The sequence below is a fragment of the Mustela erminea genome, chromosome 5 (genome assembly GCF_009829155.1).
Source record: "Mustela erminea isolate mMusErm1 chromosome 5, mMusErm1.Pri, whole genome shotgun sequence".
Classification (NCBI taxonomy): Eukaryota; Metazoa; Chordata; class Mammalia; order Carnivora; family Mustelidae; genus Mustela; species Mustela erminea.
The window spans coordinates 34198779-34218181 of NC_045618.1; the positions used below are offsets into that span (position 1 = coordinate 34198779).

At 54.1% G+C, this 19403-nt stretch overlaps 1 protein-coding gene across 13 annotated transcripts in view; it reads right to left on the reverse strand.

The window, feature by feature from the left end:
- The window catches only part of TLE3 (TLE family member 3, transcriptional corepressor), a 46923-nt gene that overhangs the window by 16898 nt on the left and 10622 nt on the right, over positions 1-19403 (reverse strand). For 7 of the 13 annotated variants that reach the window (XM_032342591.1, XM_032342590.1, XM_032342589.1 and 4 more), the window contains exons 5-6: positions 9019-9081; positions 7423-7527 (exon numbers count right to left, since the gene is read on the reverse strand). In XM_032342591.1, coding sequence (XP_032198482.1) covers positions 7423-7527; positions 9019-9081 — 168 coding nt within the window. The remainder of the gene's footprint in view (positions 1-7422; positions 7528-9018; positions 9082-19403) is intronic. The other 6 variants (XM_032342593.1, XM_032342592.1, XM_032342588.1 and 3 more) reach the window with 1 other exon arrangement.

A 19403-nucleotide genomic window follows, 5' to 3' on the forward strand; every position in this document is an offset into this window, starting at 1 on the left:
ACCTCAGAGTGGAGAACAGAGCGGAGACCAGAGTAACAGGAGTGGAGTCTGGAACTACATGGACCAGGATTCCAATCCTGGCTATGGTGCTTCCTAGCTGTGTGACCTCAGGCAGCTGACTCATTAAGTGATCTCACAACAACAGCTAACAAGGGACCCCTACCCAGATTAGCCCCAGAATGTTCTCTTTCCCTGCCATACCCTACACCCTCTGGACAGCCAGGTCCTCTCCCCAGCAGCCACTACAAAATAGCCTTTATCTTACCATTCCTAACTTTGTGCCAAGAACCACAGGAATTGTGGGGTGGGCTACACCCCAGCCAAATACCTCTGAGGAGTGGCCAGGGCCTTGGGTATGCTGACATCTTCTCCAGGAACACAAGAGAAGGGGACCGACATTTACTGAAAGCCCAAATGAACGCATGCCACTTTCCAAATATTCTCTCTGACGCTTCCGGCCCGGGTGGCAAAGGAGGGTTTGTGCCCATTTTACAGATGGCAAACTGACACTTAGGGGGCTGGAATGGGTGGCCAGTAATTAGCCGGGTCCAACCACTAGTAGGTGAGACCTGGATTCAAATCCGTCAACCATCGATCTTATCTAACGAGTGTCCCTAAGGAGAGCCCCCCCACCCCGCCATGACTCCTCAAGTCTGAAGAGCTTGGTGGGGGTGACAAGCTTGCCTACTGATGTAAACTTGGCTTTTGGGCCAGGCTGGCAGACAACACAGGGGGAACACAGGGGGAAAGTCTACAGTCTGGTGGGAGGTGAGGCTCTCAGAGGCAGGAAGTATTTGCAATTGGGGTGAAGGGCCCTGCTCTCCCACAACCACGACACAGCAAACTGCAAATCTGGCTCATCTGGAAGCCAATGGGGGAACCCCAGCCACCACCACACTCCTGCCCCCAACTCAAAAGGGGAGGTGCTTTTTTATCAGCTCTGGGTCAAAGGCTGGGACCAGTGACCATTACTCAGAGCTGAAACATCTACTGTTGGATGATTCAGGGAAATTACTGGTGGGCACTGGTCCCTGATCCGGAACAAAACCCCGGCAGGGGGCCCCATGCAGAAACCCCACCCAACCCAGCCTGCACTCCGGCTCTTCCTGGAACACAGGAGCTTAGAGCAGAGCTCCCCTATTCTTTCTTTTCAAATAAATTAAAACTGTTAGGTCTTATTACAAGAAAAAAAAAACATATGCAGTCAGAAGACACGTAAAGTAAGTATGGATTAAAAAGTTGTTCTTAAAAAATTACTCTTCAATCCCACGCTCTAGAAGATTCCACTGCTCCTCTCTCTAGAATTTTCCTTTATGAAAATCTACATATTGTAAATGTGTTCCTGAATCAATAGGCTCTTGCCAACCTCACCACAACTGCTACTACTACACAACTGGGTTTTAGTTGAAGACTATTCTGTACCAACCAACACATCCTTTCCAAGAGCTACCCATCACTCCTCGGTGCGGGCCAACCATCCAACTGCACCTACACGGGCGGCCTTCAAATGCGTCTCCGCCAGCAGCCCTGCGGTTTTAGATCGGTTGCTGGCAGGCCGTTTAATTCTGCCAGTGTTAACTATTTAGTAAAATCCCAGAAAGCAAGGAGTGGGGATTTAATCTACTTTTTCACAGGGCACAGCCAGTGAGATCGCTGCAGGGAGAGGGAGGAGAGGCGAGGGGAGGACAGGAGAAGGGCTTCTGGGAAGCAGCTGCATGGGTCCAAGGCTGGCTCCCTCCATGAACAATTCTTTTGCTAGAGAAAGAGCTGACTGCAGATTCCTGCCCAGGGAGAGACACAGCTGAGTAAGTCCAAATACCCCAATTCTTACCTTTCTGGGTAAGCTCTGTCCTCTTTACCCAACCTTTTCGGCTCCCGGCCCACTTTCAAATGCCTCCTTCTCCAGGAGCCCTCCCCACCAGCCTGGTCAGCACAGAGGTCTCCCTTCTGACACTGGGGCCACCAGACAGGCTAAGGCAGACGTGCAGCTCTACCCTTTATCAGCCCTGAGACCTTAGAGGAGTCAGTGGACCTCTCCGGGCCTCTGTTTTCTCCCTGTGCAAGGACCACACACGTGATACTACATATCAAGCAGAGCAAATGCGCAGTTCACGTTAGCAAAAGCTATGAATGGATCACAGCTATAACCATTTCCTTCATCTCTATGGGATGCTTGCCGACCTGTGAGTTTCAGGAAGACAGGACCTTGCTCTATCCATCCCAGCACCTCTAATGGTGCCTGGTTTGTTTGCTCAGTGTGCACTTGCTGGGTAAGTAAGTGATAATGTTGCAAAAGGCAGACATGGAGAGGCTGGAAAGTCAGTCCACACAGTGACTCTGTCTGAAAAGGGCCATCCACCTCCTAGATCCGCGCCTCCTCTCCGAGGCCCACTGAAATACAGCTAGAACAGTTCATGGGGACAAGGAGCTTCCGTGGAGCGTGTCCTGCTTCCTGGAAACGTGAACCCATGAGCAAGCATCAGAAATCTGGAACAAAGGCTGTGGTGGCTGTTCGGAGAACAGAGGCTTTTCAAAGCTACTGCGCATCCAAGCCTGGGAGGGTGATTTCCTGCCACAGCGAGTTGGACATCAGTGTCCTCTTTGCAACAGAGGAAAGGAAATTTCCCTATACTTCTCATCTTCAAGTACAAAAGCACCCCCTGTGCAGCCAGAAAGTCCCCTGAGGTGTCCTTTGCCCAGTTTGAAGGCAGAGTTGGGAGTGGCCCTGCAGGCTTCAGGAAGTAAGGATGGAAGCCCTGGCCTCCTGGAAGCCCTGGCGAGGGCAGATGCTAGCGCTTACTGGGCGTGGGTGGGGTGGGGTCTGCTCATCAGTCTTGGTTGCAAAAAAGAGAGTGAAACAAAAGTTTCTCCCCCAGCAGGGCAGGGGTTGCTGGCTGGCAACGATGCACCTGCCTTGCTGTTCCTTGTCACCGACCCAGCCCCTCCACAGGCACACAGGGCGCGGCCAGCTGGCCTCAGGCTGCACTTCAATCCCCTATGGCCCACCCTGACCTCAGAGGACTTTGTGCTGCAATACATTGCCATGGGGGGCGGGGTGTGACAAGCGGGGAGACATGGAATCGAGTCCACCATCCAAGAAGGGATGAAGCTCACCACTTCGCTTTAGCCTGTTTCCAGTTGCTACTACTTCCAATACCGGGATGGGAGAGGAAGTCACCGGCACCCCCCAACCACCACCAACCTCCAAATACCGGCTAAGTGCCTGGAACCAAGCCCGCTCTGGAGGACTCCTCCCTCCTGTAATATTTCATGCCAGAACACAAGCATGTCGAAGCAGGCGGCCCATGGGCCCTAAGTGTGTGCCTTTCTTCACGTGTGTCAAGTGCCAATGCCCTGGGCTCAGAAGCTAGGGCCGCTTACAGGAGAGGCTGACGGGGCTTCCTCCCCGAGTACGGGTAATTGGATTATGCACATCATGCTGTAATGCCTTTGCTGGCTGATTTAATGCTTCACTTCTCAGGTTCATGATTTGGGTTAAACTTAGTGAAGTTGTCCAAGCATTTCCAAAGCCCAGACCCACTAAGGATACCCACCAGAAGAAACCCAGAGGTCTGTCTGCATAAAATGGACACTTACGGCCTCCCCAGGATGTGGGGGAGCATCCCTGGGCCTTCCCTGTTCCTGCTACTTGCATGGCTGGGGGCCCCCCCACAGCTCCGCACTGGACCGCGCTTCCGTGCTGAGATAGCTTTGAGAGCTCCCAACAATGCCTGCTATCCTATTTCGGAGATGGGGACTGGCTCGGGGAGGCAAGCACAGCCCGGACTGAGAGCCAGCACGCCCTCTCCCCTCCACGCCGCCGGCCTGAAAACAAACTGATACATTCTGAAGCAAGCCCTTCGCTACCTTCTTCCTCCTGGAAAACTCAGTCAAGTGAATCCTGCCCATCTACATCCCGGAGTGAATGCAAAACCCTCAGGAAGGGCTTTAGAATACGGAGTGTCTGCGAGAAGCTGTGATCTCCCTCTTCCTCCCCCTCACCCCCAGCCCCGCCCCATCAAATCAACACTTGAGAACATGTCTTCCGCTAATCAATCTCCAAGGGAATACAGACCAAACTGTCAGTGGGCGGATGGGGTAAAGGTCACGCCGCCCGTCAGGTTCAACGACCTTGGGCCAGCACAGAGCGATGGAAAAGGAGGATTCTGGAAATGGTTGCTAGGTCAGCTCACAGGGTCTATAATCGGCCTAGGGATGCCTTCCGCTAGATGCTGCTCCAGGGACAAGGCTCCCCGTGCCCCGCCCCCATGCATAGGGACCTTGACTCTTTGAGGACCCCTGTCATAATAATGTGGATCCAAGACACAGGGCCCTAGCACAGTACGGGGTCGACAGTAACAGATCGTTGGGCCCATGGGGGAATACCTGACTTCCCCAGAGAGGGGGTGTGCTGGGCCAGCAAACCTGGGCTCCCCCCATCTGCCCCTTTGTCCCCCGCTCCCTTCACACCAGCCTGATGGCGGTTCCGAGTCTTCCACCCCAGGAGACCCTAGAAATACTCTACTTCGTGTGATAAATAAGCCAGGACAGGTGCCCACACCAGATACACTGCACTATGGAACCAAGACATGACCTTAGTCTCCTTCAACCCCATGCCCAAGACAGCCAGAAACACCCGACTGAAGCAGGCACACTCTAGGACACTTACCCAGCCCTCCTCCGTCTGGTCACAACTGGAGAAACTGAGGCCTGGAGGAACTCTGGATGGCCTTGCCCAAAGCCATCCTAGTTCCCAGACCAGGAGGCCAGACTACTTCTCCTTCTGGACGGGCAAATCCAACACCACCATGGGGTGAGGGGAGAAGCCACCAGTTGCTACTGAGAGCCTCCTGGGCCCGTCCCTGCACCGCACTTTACCACTGGGGCCAGAACCCCGGCCCTGCGGTGCACCCCCCGCCCCCCACCTCCACCCCACCTTCCCCAGTCAGCTCTCAGCAGCCAGCCCCCTCGCCCCACTCCTCCCAGGGAGCAGAGCCGCCCCTTCTTCCCAGAGTGCAGTCAGGCCCGGCTCCCCGGCGCGAGCAGGCCTCAGCTGTCCGTAATTTCTGCCTTGTGCGGCTCTGTCAGGCGCGGCGATGAGACGGCCTCCTGCTTAATGACAGGCCGACGGCTGCATTCACTCAGAGCCGGAGAAGCAATTACCTTGGAAATGGGGGTCACAGGCCCCACTCGTTGGCTTTAATTGAATTCCAATATCTGCCTCGAGCTGCCTTGACCTAACTTGTAGCTTCCTAAATACTACTTAAAGGAAGTGGAGCTAATCCAAGCTGCACTTCCTCCCCAATCTCACTCTTTTCTTAGAATTTAGAAAAAAGTTATTTTCATAAGAGGATTTTAATTCCAAAGAGGGAGGCAGGAGTGGGAGAGGGGGCACCTACCGGGGCCACTGCACAGGCAGGAGGGCTTGGCCTGGAAAGGGGACTGGGACGAGGACCTGGAAGAGGAGGAATTTCGGAGGACAGAACCCACGGCGCACTTCCCGCCCTGGGGCCTCTTTCCACCGCTGCTGGAGAGCCGCCACACCACCACCACCACGCCAGCCGTGAACTGGTCCTTGAGACCAAGGCCCCCAGGGGCCGCAGGCGGGCTGACCAGTGAGTGGAGCAGGGAGGGAGCCCGGGGCTGGGAGTCAGCCCTCAGGCCTCTGGCTGACTTTGTGCCCATCCTCGAATCACTGCCCCTCTCTGTGAAATACGGGCATTGGCAAGATCCGTGAACCAGGGAGGCCCCACCCCTCCGGGACATTTGGCTGACGTCTGGAGACATTTTTGGGTTCCAGTGGCATCCAGTGGGTAGAAGCCAGCATTGCTGCTAGACATCCTACATCCTACAGTGCACAGAACAGGCCCCACAACAAAGCATCCGGCCCCAAACTTGACAGTGTCAAGGCTGAAGAGGCTCAGGCTGGCTGATCTCAGGGACAATAAACTTTACGAAAGCACAGTTTCCCCATCGGGGTGCCGCCTCCCAGCCTAATGGCTAAAGGCACAAACCACTTACTCACAGTCCTCTTTCTGGACTCTGCTCTGCTCCCCCCAAACATTGCCAGGCTTTGGACCAGGCGAATGCTTCCATGCCCTCTCGCGGCAGCGTTCAGCGGCCACCACGGGGCTGAGACCAGGACAGAAACTGGTCACCGTCACAGGTCCCCACAGCAGGACGACAGAGCAGCAGAAGCCACCAGCATCCCTCTTTCCTCTGCCCCCAGCCTCCCTGCACATGTGGCCCCAGAAGATGGTCCACTCCCTCCTTGAACAGATGCAGAACCTGAGGCCTGGGAAGAGACAGGACCTGCTGAGGTCATACAGGAAAGAACCGTAACTAGAATGTATGTTTCGGGGTTTCTGCCCCAGACCGAAAACCTAAGAGTTATTCTTTATCCCACCAAGCAGAACATTCTGGGACTATCGCGATGTTCCACCTTGAAATCATGACCTCACACGAGAACAAAAGAGAAATGAGGACCAAGCAGGGTCCCAGACGTCAGTCATTTGGGCCACTGCTTCACAAAAATCTGGAAAACTTCAGAAACACACATTCCCAGCCCCACCCCCAGACCCATGGAAAAGAGCTCCAGGGTGCGTGTCCTGGAGTTTATATCGCTCAGAAGCCCCCTGACCCTCTTTCACTTTAGGGACAAAAGGTGGAGAAAACACCTGAGGCTAAGAGTTTTGCCCAGAGGGACATGCAAAAACTGTTTGTCCTCAGCTGCTTCTCTTAAATATCCCTAGCCTCACACCAAAGCAGGAGAGAGATGCTCTGTGAATCCACGAAATGCATTCAAGATGCAAGCCAGAAAGGGATCCAGAAGAGGAGAGATCTGGCTTCCTTCTTCCACGGAGGGGTCCGACCAGAAGTGGACCTCACAAAGCGGTCTTGGGTATTTTTCCCACTCCCGGTGAGACAGGACTCCCAGAATATCCCGGCTGGAATTCACAAGGGCGCACCAATCACACAGTCAGGCAGCTCAGTGCATGGCACAGGAAGGCCCAACCCAAATTCCACAGCACATTTCAGATCCACAGTACAACAGAGATAATTCTGATCTCAGCTGGCCAAAGAAGGGCAGACCTTTGCCAGAGAGGGGGACACAGGGCAGACAGGGCCCCCCGGGGAGGCCCTGAGGAGCAGCTGGGTCTGACGGTTATCTCAGAGCCTGCCCCCCCAACCACGGGGTGAGGGGACACCAAAAGCTGGGGGAGGTTAGGGCTGGAGAGTTTAGAGGAGGATTTGAGGCATGTCAGACAAGCCGTCCACTTGGGGAGCTCATGGGGTGAGAACCCCAGATGGGTCTAAGCCATGGGAAGCTGGAGCCCTGGGCCCGCCATCCTTTGAGGCCAGCTAAGGTCAGGGTCGATCTCTGGTTATGGTAAATGAAAGGAATAAAAGGGCTATACACACGGTGAGAGGCAGATTGGGGAGTCCACGTACCCCGATGATGGCGTTTAGCTCCGTCATGGTGACCTGCTTGGCACGCTCCACCGCCTGGGCCACCTGCTGCTGGTGCTGGAGGGAACAGGGAGGGGTGAGCTGCACTGTCTTCCCGACCGAAGGGGGCACCGGGGACCGTTGGGCCAGGCAGGGACGGGGCCCCCACATGAGGCAGAGGAGGCCCCTGAAACAGGTGGGGCCTTTCTACCTTCTGTTTTTAAACACTTTTCAAAGAGCGCGTGTTCAAGCCCCACTTCCCGCACATTGTTTTAAGTTTCAACAGAAATGAGCCCAAACATGCCTGTCAGTCACCCGTCTCCTCTCACCACACGTACAAAAAAAAAGTCCTTCCCCGCCTTCGAATGGGAGCCGAGTGGGAGAGGCTAGCCCCCATTAATGTTCTAAATGCGGGAACAGCATCATCACATAGAAGGGTGTTCCCATGTTTTAGGAGACGCAGCTAGAGTGCGTGCCGAGTCAGGAGAGTGGCACTCTACAGTCAAGGAGTTCAGAAGTGATTTTACAGATATACAATCCCTAGCCACGTAAAGAGGAAAACGAAGATATGTCTGGAGAGAGAGAAAGAAAAAGTGGCATGGTGAACCCTTAAATCAAGCAGGGACTGGGAATGGTCACGATGGGTCCATGCGGGTTCATCAAGAGTAATAAATACAACGCTCTGGGGCGGGTGTTGGGAACAGCTCTGGACCTTCCACCCGTGGGCTGCTGTGAACCTAAAACCACTCTGAAAAATACATATTTTTTTGGTGCATTCATTCCCTTCGGCCTTGGGGTTAACATCCACTTCATGTGCACCTGTCTCCCCTACTGGGCTGTGAGCTCTAGGACATCAGTGGGTCGTGTTTTGGACGCCATCATTTATGGGTTGCTGCTCTGACTCAAGAAACCTAGAAGTCTGGAAGGGAGCTGGGGGGGTGGCTGGGGCCTGCCCCAGCTGGAGTGAGCTATGGCGGAAAGACAGCTCACCTGTCTGACCTGCCCCAAGGGGACTCCTTGGAGACGCTTCCCTTGTCTCACCCATTAGCCCCGTCCAGGCCTCAGGTGGCGGTCTCTTGGAAGGCATGCTTAGAAGGTAGTATGACTGACTGGCCATGCCTCCAGGGAGGACCCTCTGTCCTAGGAGCTGGAGTCCCCCTTGGGTACGTATTCCCTTTATAGCGTGTGCCCCTTCGCACTATGTGGCCAGGCGTCTTGCTCCTAGATGTTTTCAGGTGTTGGAGATGGGACAGAGAGATGCAGAGGCATTTAGGAATGCCCATTTGGATGGGGGGGCAGGAGGCAAAGAGGGCACCCACTGCCCATTGCTAGTCCCATCACAGGCTGGGATCCTCCTCCTTAGTCTCCGGAAGTGGCAGAGAACCAACCAGTTCTACCAGAAGAACGAGCAAACACTCCCTCTGATGTGCTGGAGTATTTTCTCTAAAACCCCAGGTTGCTAACTTCAGTCCCTATGAACGAATAGAGGCTGGGGCTCCAGGGGGACCCAGGTGACACCGGGAGGCATTGCACTCAAAAGACGAGAAAGATGCAGAGCAAAGGTCTTACCTCTTGTGACAGAAAAGGCATGATCTGTGCTAAAATCGTGTTCAATCTCTTCGCAATCTCTGTCTGCAAAAGAAGAGAGACGGTGTGAAGTACGAGCAGATACATCGAGTTGCCGAAATGTTGCACAGGGGTCAACGCACACTCCCCTGAAGCCACAGATGCCCCCATCAGGCCCCCTGCCAGGAGGCCTTGCTGAATCCGTGGCCCTCCCCCAGCCGGGCTGCCTGGGCTTTGGGGAGCTCCAATTTCCTATCAGAGGGGAGTCTACATGTGTGGCTCACACCAGAGAATCTGCCAGCTCTGGATGGAAGCCCTAATTAAAAAAAATAAAAATAAATAAATAAATAAATAAAACAAGAACCACTCCCACCCCCCCCGTGCCCTCCGCCGTACACCCCAGTAAAACCTATTATCCGAGTTCAGCGCACAGTGGTGAGGACTTGGTTATGCCCAATGGCAACAGCTAGACTGGTTGTCCAGCTCAGATGAAGCAGGTGACCGTAAGTCCCCAGGGCCACAGGTGCCTTCGAGGGTCTCCTTCAGCCCTCTCCACTTCTCTCTCGGCCTCTCCCCCACCAGACAGATCCCTCCCCCATGCAGCCTGAAATCCTACCATGAGTGCCTCCCCATCTTAGGGTTACAACATTGCCTTCTTGTAGCAGCTGCTCACGGGTAAGTCGTCGGAACCCCAATCCTTCCAAGAAGTAGATCGTGAGCTGAGCCCTTCTCTGCTCCACCCCCATCATGCCAGCCAAGATCATATTTAGGTAAGTACCAACTGCTTCTCCCACTCCTGTCCTATGTGAACCCCCGATCTCAGATCCAGAGCGGTTTGGGAAAAAAAAAAAAAAAGATAGAGCCCAATGGTTAACTGTGTCCAGACAGGAAGGAATAGCCTGACAGACAGGGCTCAGGACAGACTGCCTTCCTCAGCTCCTGCTGAATCCCGAGGCCCCCAGGACCGGGGTCCCAGCGCAGGCTTCAAAGCTCTCATCAGCACACAGCAATCTTCCAGAAACAAAACCATGACAACAGCCTTTAAAAATCTCTGATCATCTGCGTGTCAAATGGCTCTCAATGAGAAATCTGGTGCACTTAAAATAAAAACAACGCTGTCTGAAGGCTTACAGAGTGCGGACCTTGGGAGAATTCCTGGGGCTAGCACCCCCCACCTCCCTCTAGCCCCCGGCCACTAAGGAGGACCTGTCTGGTTGGGGAAGTGCCAAGAGAGGGAATGGGCTAGGGTGGCCCTACATCCTGGGGCTGCCGGCCACAGCAGGCAGGTTCCAACACGGGGACAGTCTGTCTACCCCATGGGGGAGTCCTGGGTGGGGTCCAGGGACTGGTCCTCTCCTGGAACACTCCGATCCTCGGGACAGGGCCAGAGTTGCCCACTGTGGGCATCTGGGGTGGAACAATTCTTTGTTACTTTGTTACAAAGGACCGAATGACCCACTGAATGCCAGTAATGGGTCCCACTTCCAAATTCCAGGGTGGAGAGAGAGCGTTCCCCTAGCTACGCCCTCTGGGCCTTACCACCCCATTTGCCATTTGGGTACGCTCCAGTAAGGACACTGGACACCAGGGCTTCTCTGCCTCAGTGCTGTTGACATTGAGGCCAGATACTTCTTTGCTGTACGGAGCTGTTCTGTGCACCATCTCTGGGCTTCACCCACTAGATACTCATCATTTATATTGTAAGGAATCTAGGAAGATGACTAAGTAATTAATGTATAAATTATTAATCTAAGTAAGTGGGAAGAGTTCTTCTCTCAAACAGTATCTTCTCTTCCAAACAGGATCCTTCCTCATTTCTGTTCCTCCCTCTCTTGATTGACAGTGGGGAAGGGGAAGGAAACAGGATCAAGGTTGTATCTGGCAGGAGTTCTAGAACAATCCCCTACATCTCAGTCCAAAATTGCAAAGGGTAACACGGTCCTTCAACCGTCAGATGTTCATGTGCCCCATCAGAACAGAAGGACGTATCAAAAACGGGAAACAGACATAAATTAGACCACCCAGGCTCACTGGTCCAAAGGCCTCTTACCACCAACAACCAGCACAGCAGTGCCCGGCACACAGTAGGTGTGTAGTATCACTAGCCACCCTGCATTGATTTTCCAAGGCCCCCCTGGGTGCAGATCTGGGCCTGGCCCATGGTGGGCGACATCTGTGGCCAGGGTGGCAGTGGACGGAATGCTGACGTACATACAAGTGGGAGGCGGGGCAGACAGGCGCCCTTCACCAACAGGGTGAGGCACGGCCATCCCCATGGGTCTCTGGCTGCTGCCCTCCCAAACCCTGAGCCAGGAAGGCGGGCAGCAGGCAGGATCTGAACCTTCCCAGTTACTCTGGCCTACACAGCAGCTCCAGCTCTCACACAACCTCTGGGGCAGGTGGTTATAAATGGGCTCCCATCTGTTGCTTACTTCCACTAGCAAATAGGTCAAGTGTCAGTCAGGGTCTTGGAAGTTCCAGGCAAAATATGAAAAGGAGCTGGCCTTCCCCTTCCCCATACCCTTTAGCCAACATGTGGCCACAGCTTCTGCCCAGGTGGGATCTTCCTGCAGGGTGTGGTCGGGAGTCCAGCATCTTCCAGTTATAAGGAAAAGGGACCTGCTGAGATTTCCCGTAGCTGTGCCCAGCTCCAGCCTTGGCCTCCCAGGCCACCAGGTGGCTCTCAGCAAGTTCCCAGTGTCACCCTTCCACCCCCACTAGAAGCAGTTCCTGCCTCCTTCGCCCACCTCCCAAGACCACAAACATCAGAACCGCTGCACACAGACAGGGAACCTTCTGGAGCCCTGGGATATGGGCATTCGGGCCCTTTCCTGAGCCTGAACTCCAGGAAGGCCTAACTGCATAAGACAGAATGAAACAGGGTTGGGAAGTGGGCAGAGAGTGGGTGGGTTGGGGTAGAGGAAGCACACTTGGCCAGTGTTTATAGTAAACTAGGGCTTCCCTGTCCCTGGGTCCGGGCCTGGGGTGGGCTTTCCACACCCATTCAGTCCCTCCCAGCTGTCACTGCAGGGTGATTCCCCTGCCTTGGAGTGACACTCCCCTGCCGGCCTCCCCAAACAGCAGAAGCAGGGAGTAAACCTTACCCATCTCTCTGTGACTGCCCCATCTCTCTGTGACTGTGTGCGGAATGGGCTCCGCACACCAGTGCACGAAGAATGGACGAGACTATCCCCCTCAAGGACTTTTCCTTAACACTGATTTTTTGGAGGGTGGTGATCCCAGAGGGGAAGCTCCTAGAAATGTAAGCTGGACGGACAGAGCCACTCTTCACAACAACCACCATCATGACCGTTACCATGCACCACCCCAGCTGCCCCCAAGCACTTCCCACATGAGAGCTCATAACACCCTCCAGGGAAGGCCCTTCCAATGAGCAGCTCCACGTTTCAGATGGGGAAACTGAGGCCTGCCCAGCAATGAAGCAACCACACTAAACGACTTCCTACCAAGAAGCCCGATTTGGACATTTTGAGAGAGCTTGGAGAAGTATTTTTGAAAGAAAAACTACCATCAGGGTTAATCATTGACAGCATTTCCGATTAGAACAGCTGTTAAAACAGCATTTGGTCCAACACAAATAAGCCCTAAACATTCAGTTCCAAGAAAGGGGGGAAAAGAAATTAAGACATGTGACTTCCACAATTAGGACAGGTCACAAATCACAAACTGGAACCAGACCACACACTGGAAAACAACTCCTGGCAACCCAGGGCACCATGTTATCAATAAGGCAGCTGCATGTGGTCCACATGGGTCGCCCAAAGCCATCGCCTTTGAGTGAGGTCCTCAGATGCGGACATAAGAGAAGGTAGGTGCCGGAGGCGGGGAGACCGCTGCCTTTGGAAAGAGGCGTTTGGGGAGGCGGGCACAGACTTTGAATGTTTCTTTTCAAGTGTGGTTCAAAGAAGGCAGCTTGGCTGGTGGGAAAACACTGCTCCTTGGAAGGAGCTAATCTAGCAGACACAGACAGAAGCAGCTCGGAGACATGTGCCCAGAGACCCTGCGAGATTCAGAATCTGTGCTCCCAACTGGGCACAAGGAGTAACATCTGCCCAGCGTCTCCGGTGAAATGGTTAGGCTAATAAATGACGAAAAACAAGATGGGGCGGGGGGCAAGTGACTTTCCCGAGGAGCAATCTGCTCAGTGCGCCTGCCTAGCTCCTGGGCACGCCGTGATCATCTCAGGAAAACAGGACCTGCAACCATCTTGCTGGAAACAGAGGGTCCTTCAGCACCCCCAGGCCCTGCCTCTCCTCCCATCACTCTCCAGCCACAGCCCCCAGACCCAGGATGCCAAAAGACGCCAGCCTCAATCTGGTCTTGGTTCTCACCCCCCAGTCCCCGGCTCCTGGGATTCCACAGCCAGCCAGGCTTTGGCTGCACCCCCCATCTTTCTTTTTCTTGAAAATGTAGCTGACTGCTCAACCCAGTCCACAGCCCCCTGCACCCAACGGTCTCCCTGCTATTTATTTCAAACTGCCCTGTTGTCTGTCCCGCCGGCTTTTGGGAATACATACATCATTGTAACAGCTCCATAAAAACAAGGCGAGGAAGAACCCTGGCACTTTAAAGAGCATGTTATGACCCACAGCCATGAAGAAGCAAGCTGGCTCCCACCCCCCAACCCCCAGCCCTGCCTCCATCTAGCTGTGTGGCTTTGGGCAAATCACTACCCTCCTCCGGGGTCCCACTGCGTTGTCTGCGACACAGGGCGGCAGAGAGGTAACTTGGAAGATCCGGGAGTTGTCACTGCGTCTCAGCCTGCTAACGGTTCCTGAAGGGCGCTGTGACATGTCCTTCCTCAATACAGCATAGGAATCGAGAGCACAGCAAGAATTTAAAGGGTGATGAGGAAGGAGAGAGAGGCACTTCACGATGTGGCTGGGCTGCTGCTGCCTGGGGTTCAGTCCCCAGGACCAGGCTTCATAGCACAGAGGGGTCGACAGCAGTGACACGCCATCTGTCAGTCCCAAGCAGCCACGGTAGGAAGGGCTCATCCTGCTCACCCGGGACCTTCTCCTCCAGAAACATGCATGTTTGGGGTGGGGGGTGGGACTCCACGGTTCTTGGATTTTAATCAGGTATTACCAGGTTCTCTGACTCAAGCTCTGGGGTATTCCAGATGAGTCTGCTTCATCTCAAATTAAACTGAGAGGGGCACGAGGGGTGGGAGGTGGCGGCCGCAGCAGCCAGGTACCATAACCACGAAGCAATCAAATGTTCAAAGATTCTGGAACAATGTGCCTGAGTATTTTTAACTTAAAATATCCCACTGCATGTCCCAGGCAATTCTAAATTGATAGGCCCTCAATTATTGGACTAGACCATGAAATTCCTTGCCAGGCAGTTTCTCCTCAGTCAGGGCTTAGACAACTCTGAAAGAAAGCAAGTGGCTGTTTTATCACCAGTGGGACGGAAGTCCAGGGACAAAGAGGGGTGACACCTCCAGGAAACACCAGGACGGGGTTCCCCAGCCCCGCTCCAGCCCCGCCACAGGCTCTACGGGAAAGGAGCATCCAGGGTCTTAACGAAGGGGGCAAATAAATGATCCACTCAGCAGCCCAGGGAGATAATGGCCCCTGCTTCTGGAGGGGCCGGGAGGGTTTCCATCACATATCACTCAATGATAGGTGAGCCTCCATAAAGGCCCTTTTAGCACTGACATATTGATCAAATTATATATAACTACAATGCCATTAAATATTTATGCCTTCTGTGGAAGCCTGCTGAATTCTTTATGCCAGGAGGACTGGATATAAGAAAAGGCCCAGCCCCGTGTGATCCTGAGGATCTGCCTCCTGAGGGAGGGAACGGGACAGGACACTGGCTGTGGCCAGCCTGGACCTGGCACTTGGCGATAGCCCCCATGCCCCTCACGCAGGTAAGGATGGCAAGGAACATTCGACACACTTGCCCCCACCCAGCTAAGACAGATGAAAGGCAAGAGACTCCAGGGTGCCCGGCTTGGGACATGACCCTCCACGTGCCACCCTGGACGGAATCCCACCTTCCCTTTTTCTCTGTCTACCAGAAATCTCTGGCACTTTCTTCCAAGAGTCTAGGGAGTAAGGGAACTGGGAATGGTGAAGTCAAGCAAGGAAGGGGAAAGAGCTTGTGGGGAGAGGGGCAGGAGAAGAGGCATCTAGGCCACTGACCCCAGAAGAGTTGGCAAGGCAAAGTCCCAGGTCTGTCCGGTACTCAGGCCTCAGTTCCCACTGCATAAAAGAGGCAGATCGGGGTGCAGTAGTCATCAGAGCTCTCAAAAATGAATTAGGTGTGTGTGAGAGCGAACATCCTGTCCTTAGGAGCATTCAATGGCCACCTAACAGGGACAAGGGTTAGATACCACTCCCTGGGAGGGAACTGGTCCTAGGTGACAGCCCAGTCCCTCCCTGGCTCTCAGACTTTCATTTCTCAGACTCTCAATTTCCATCCACCGGGTTTCCTGTTAACAAGATCCAATAATCTTTAAATATTTGTTCACTTTAATTTCTTGGTTCCCAAACACATTAAACTCTGCTTGCTTCCCACCCCCACTCCAGGGGATGGCCCTCAAAGAGCTTGCTTGTGTAGACAGAACAGGGAAAGCCTTTGCCGATTAGACCTTCCCCCAACACCGCCCATTCATTCCAGGCGCCACCAACCGCCCCCCCCATCCCTAGAGCCCTTGGTCCCCTCCCTCCCCTCAGATAACCCTCTGCCTCCCTCCCCCACCTCCCAGACTCCATTGGCCAACTCCTGCCAGGAGGAAAAATTCTCAATTCATCCCTGTGGGGTTGCCATGGCAACCCCCAGCCACCTAATCCCCCTTGGAACATTATGCAAATCTCCCTTTGCCCCTCAACAGGCTGTAAAAGTCACATTACCCTTGCAGAGGCAGCTCGTTAAATTTTGGGGGTCTCCCCTTAAGGTCAGCACTACAAATGGAACATTGGCTAGGACTTTGTAAGGACAGAGGCTCGCGGGGAAATCCGGGTGGCAGGAAAGGAAAATGAGGTGTCGGGGGAGGGGACAGGCGGACTGTGGGCAGACACAGAGCCCCATTCTAGCCACCCATCACCAAGTTCACAGCCAATAAGCAAGACCATCCCTCTTAGACTGAAAGGGTCTCTCCCCCCAGACAAGGATGGCAGGATCACAGGCCGAAAAGATCAAGACGGTTACTTAGAAATTTGTTCATGGGTCAGATGGGACCACCTCCCAAACCTCCACCCCCCCATTCAACATCTCGGTTCACAGACAAGGAAAGCTGGGCCCAGAGAAGGCAAGAAACTGCCCTAGGTCACAAAGCTAGACAGTGGCAACCAACTCTCCCAGCTCTCCAGCCAGACTTCTTCCCCTGACACCAAGGGTTCACACCTGGGGAGTGATTTTGCCTCCCAAGGGACCCTTGGCGATGTCTAGAGAACAGTTAAGGGTGTCACAAGGAGAGCAGTGCTCCTGAGAACTAGTGGGCGGAGGCCAGAGGTGCTGCTAACCTTGGGGAACACGGGACAGCCTCACGGCAAAGAATTATCCAGCTTCACATGTCAATAATGCCCATACTGAGACAGCCCAATCTGTGCACGGGGGGCCCCAAAACCTACCCAATTCTTTAAGGCCTTGTCTGGGGTCTTTCCAGGCCCAGAATCTAAGTCCTGAAGCACATTCAGGTGCGTGTCCTGAAGGCAGCCATGTGGGGAGACCATGCCTTGATATGGCCTGGGAGACAAGCGGTCCGGCCAGGAGTGAAACAGACTGAGTTTCTGGTTCTGAACCTGCTCCCGGTCTACTGGGAACCACGAGCCAGTGCCTGACCCTCTGCAGACATCTGTGCTCACGGCTGCATGCAGGGCCAGCCAGCCACACAAGGCAGGGTTCTAGGAAGTCCTACAACATCCACAGCCCCAAGGATCTCAGCCTCACTCTTGGAGGTCTTCGCAACTTGTGGCACTACGTCCTGCTGAGAGAGGACACTGCTGAGGCCTTCCTACACGCTGGGGACTGTGCGAAACAGTCACTGTATACCCATCACGCGACACACACTCCTCCTAGCGCTGCCTGTAACTGAGGGGTCAGACAGAGGAGGTGGGGCTAGTGGTTACTTAAAAATTTGTAACTAACTAAGTCGTTAGTTACGACTCCATGTCAAACTCAGTTCCTCAGGCATGGTAGCCATATCTCGGTTGGCACTGTTCTGGCAGGCAGGGGTTCCCATTCTTCCCCCAATACAAACTGAAGTTCACAGAGGTCCCATGGTCAGCCCCAGGTCACATGGCCAGGGGGTCTTGATGGGGGACTCAAATCCAAGGCTGTCTGACTCCTATGCCTGTTGCTTTGCCACCAGGACTGACCACCTCCTGGCAGCTAGTGCTCAGCACGGGACTGCCAGGACACCCCTCTGAAAACCAGTGGCTTCTGATGGAGAAACTCGGAATTCAGCACCGGCACAAAGATGTCAGGAGAAAGTCTTAACAGGGACAGGCACCAGTCCCCACTGCGGAGCCTGGGCAGGGGGAAAATGAGGGAATGTCAAGTAGAGGAGGTCCCTGTGGAAATGTGGTCTGACACAGGTGAGAGAACAGAGAAACTCAAACAGTGAGAGAGAGAATGGTATCTAGAAAGCACTGTACCCACTCCCTTTAAGTAGTCCCTACAGGCTGTATACTGCGCACAAGAAGCTGGCATCAAGCCAACAGTAAGAGGACTCCAGCAGGAGCAGAGCTGCTCTCCGAGGGCCTCAGGGTTGAGGAGGGTGGGACACAGGACACCGGGGCCGCTCTGTTAGGATTTCTGCCCTGAGGCAAAGCCAGGTAAGTACTGGACTGCTGCCCTCTCCAGGAGTGAGGGGGCTCAGAGGAAGGCATGGCTTCCAGGAAAAGCAACGGGGAAGGGTTTAAGGAGATGCTAAAGCTCCTTTGGGCCCATCAGTCCTGGCCCACTCACGGCCTCCACCTGCAGGGTCTCGTGCTCACTCTGTTCCCATCGGCCACCGAGCCCCTCGCTCCAGACCACTTGGGACCACCTATGATCCGGGGCTCGCCAAGTCTGCCCTACCTCTTCCTGCACAGGAAGTTGGAGACTTCCTGCCCCCCACCCTAGACCAAGGACTGACTCCCATCCTTCACCCACTGGTCTCCCCCAGACTGCCCGGCTCTTCCTAGCAGAAATTGCCACCGGTTCACCAAGCATGCCCTTGACCCGACAATCAGTTTGACACTCGGGGTCCGGACGGACCTGTTGAGGGCTCTCCCTAGGCAAGCATTTGGGTACCCTCCTCCTCCAACCTTCCGGTCAGAGACTAGCTGGGTGGTGCAGGAGTCCAGAACCAAAGCCTTCACAACCAACCAGGAGGAGACCCTTTCCCTGCCCCTCCCCTGTCCCCAAGGCGCTCCTGGCACCCCCAGTGCTGCAGGACTGTGGGAAGGACTCTTGCTCGTTTGAGTCTCCTTGCAAGGGAAGATGTCACTTTTGGGGGCAAACAAAAAAGGAACTTCTACCACTGGGCTAGACCAGATGTCGTTCCGTTTTTTAAAAGAATGACAATAACAACAACAAACAGTTGAAGCGTGTGAACAGTGCTCAGCAAGGATTTAAAGGGCAGTAGGATAAGGCTGTGGCACGTGGAACTCCCCCACCAAAGAGATGTCCAAGGCATGCCAGGCACAGTTTACCAATTTACCTCCGAGCCACTGACTCTCGCCTTCCTGCTACTCGGTTCCTTCTCGGAATCCCAATTCAGCATGTTTTCTCTTCCTCATTCCTTCCTCCCCCATCTCTGCTTTATCATCTTCTTCCCCACTATCTCTTTCCTCACCACCTCCTATCTTCCCTTTGTACAACTGAACTGCCCACAGACCAAGACAAAACACAAAAACAAGACAAAACCCTTAAACTGTATTAAAGACGCATTAACACAAAAGCTCAACAGGACACTTTCATGCTTCTTTTCTCCAATCACAACTTTGCAGCCAACAGATCTCTCTTAGAAGCCGGAGAAAACCTATATCCTTCCCAGAAAGTCCATAATGCTCTACAGAGTCAGGGGAGAACCTCAAACTAGAATGTTGCCCTCCACAAGTTCCCGCAAAACTTACATTGTGCACCCAGTATGGGCCCAGAATCATGCAGGGCTCAGGAGCCCCAATGAATACAAAATGGTCCTACCCCTCAGGGAACTCACAAAGACAGCATTCCGCACACACACATACCCGCCCCCGCCCCCGCCAGTCCCTGCTGCCCCATCCAGTTATGAACACAGCCCTCTAGTGCCCCGGATATACCCAGGTCCTCACACCCCATACTCTGATGCTCTCCTCTTGGTGTGTGTTTGTCCTGCTCCCGAATGCCTCTCATCTGGGGTCTCTAAGACGAAAAGGTCTACTCCG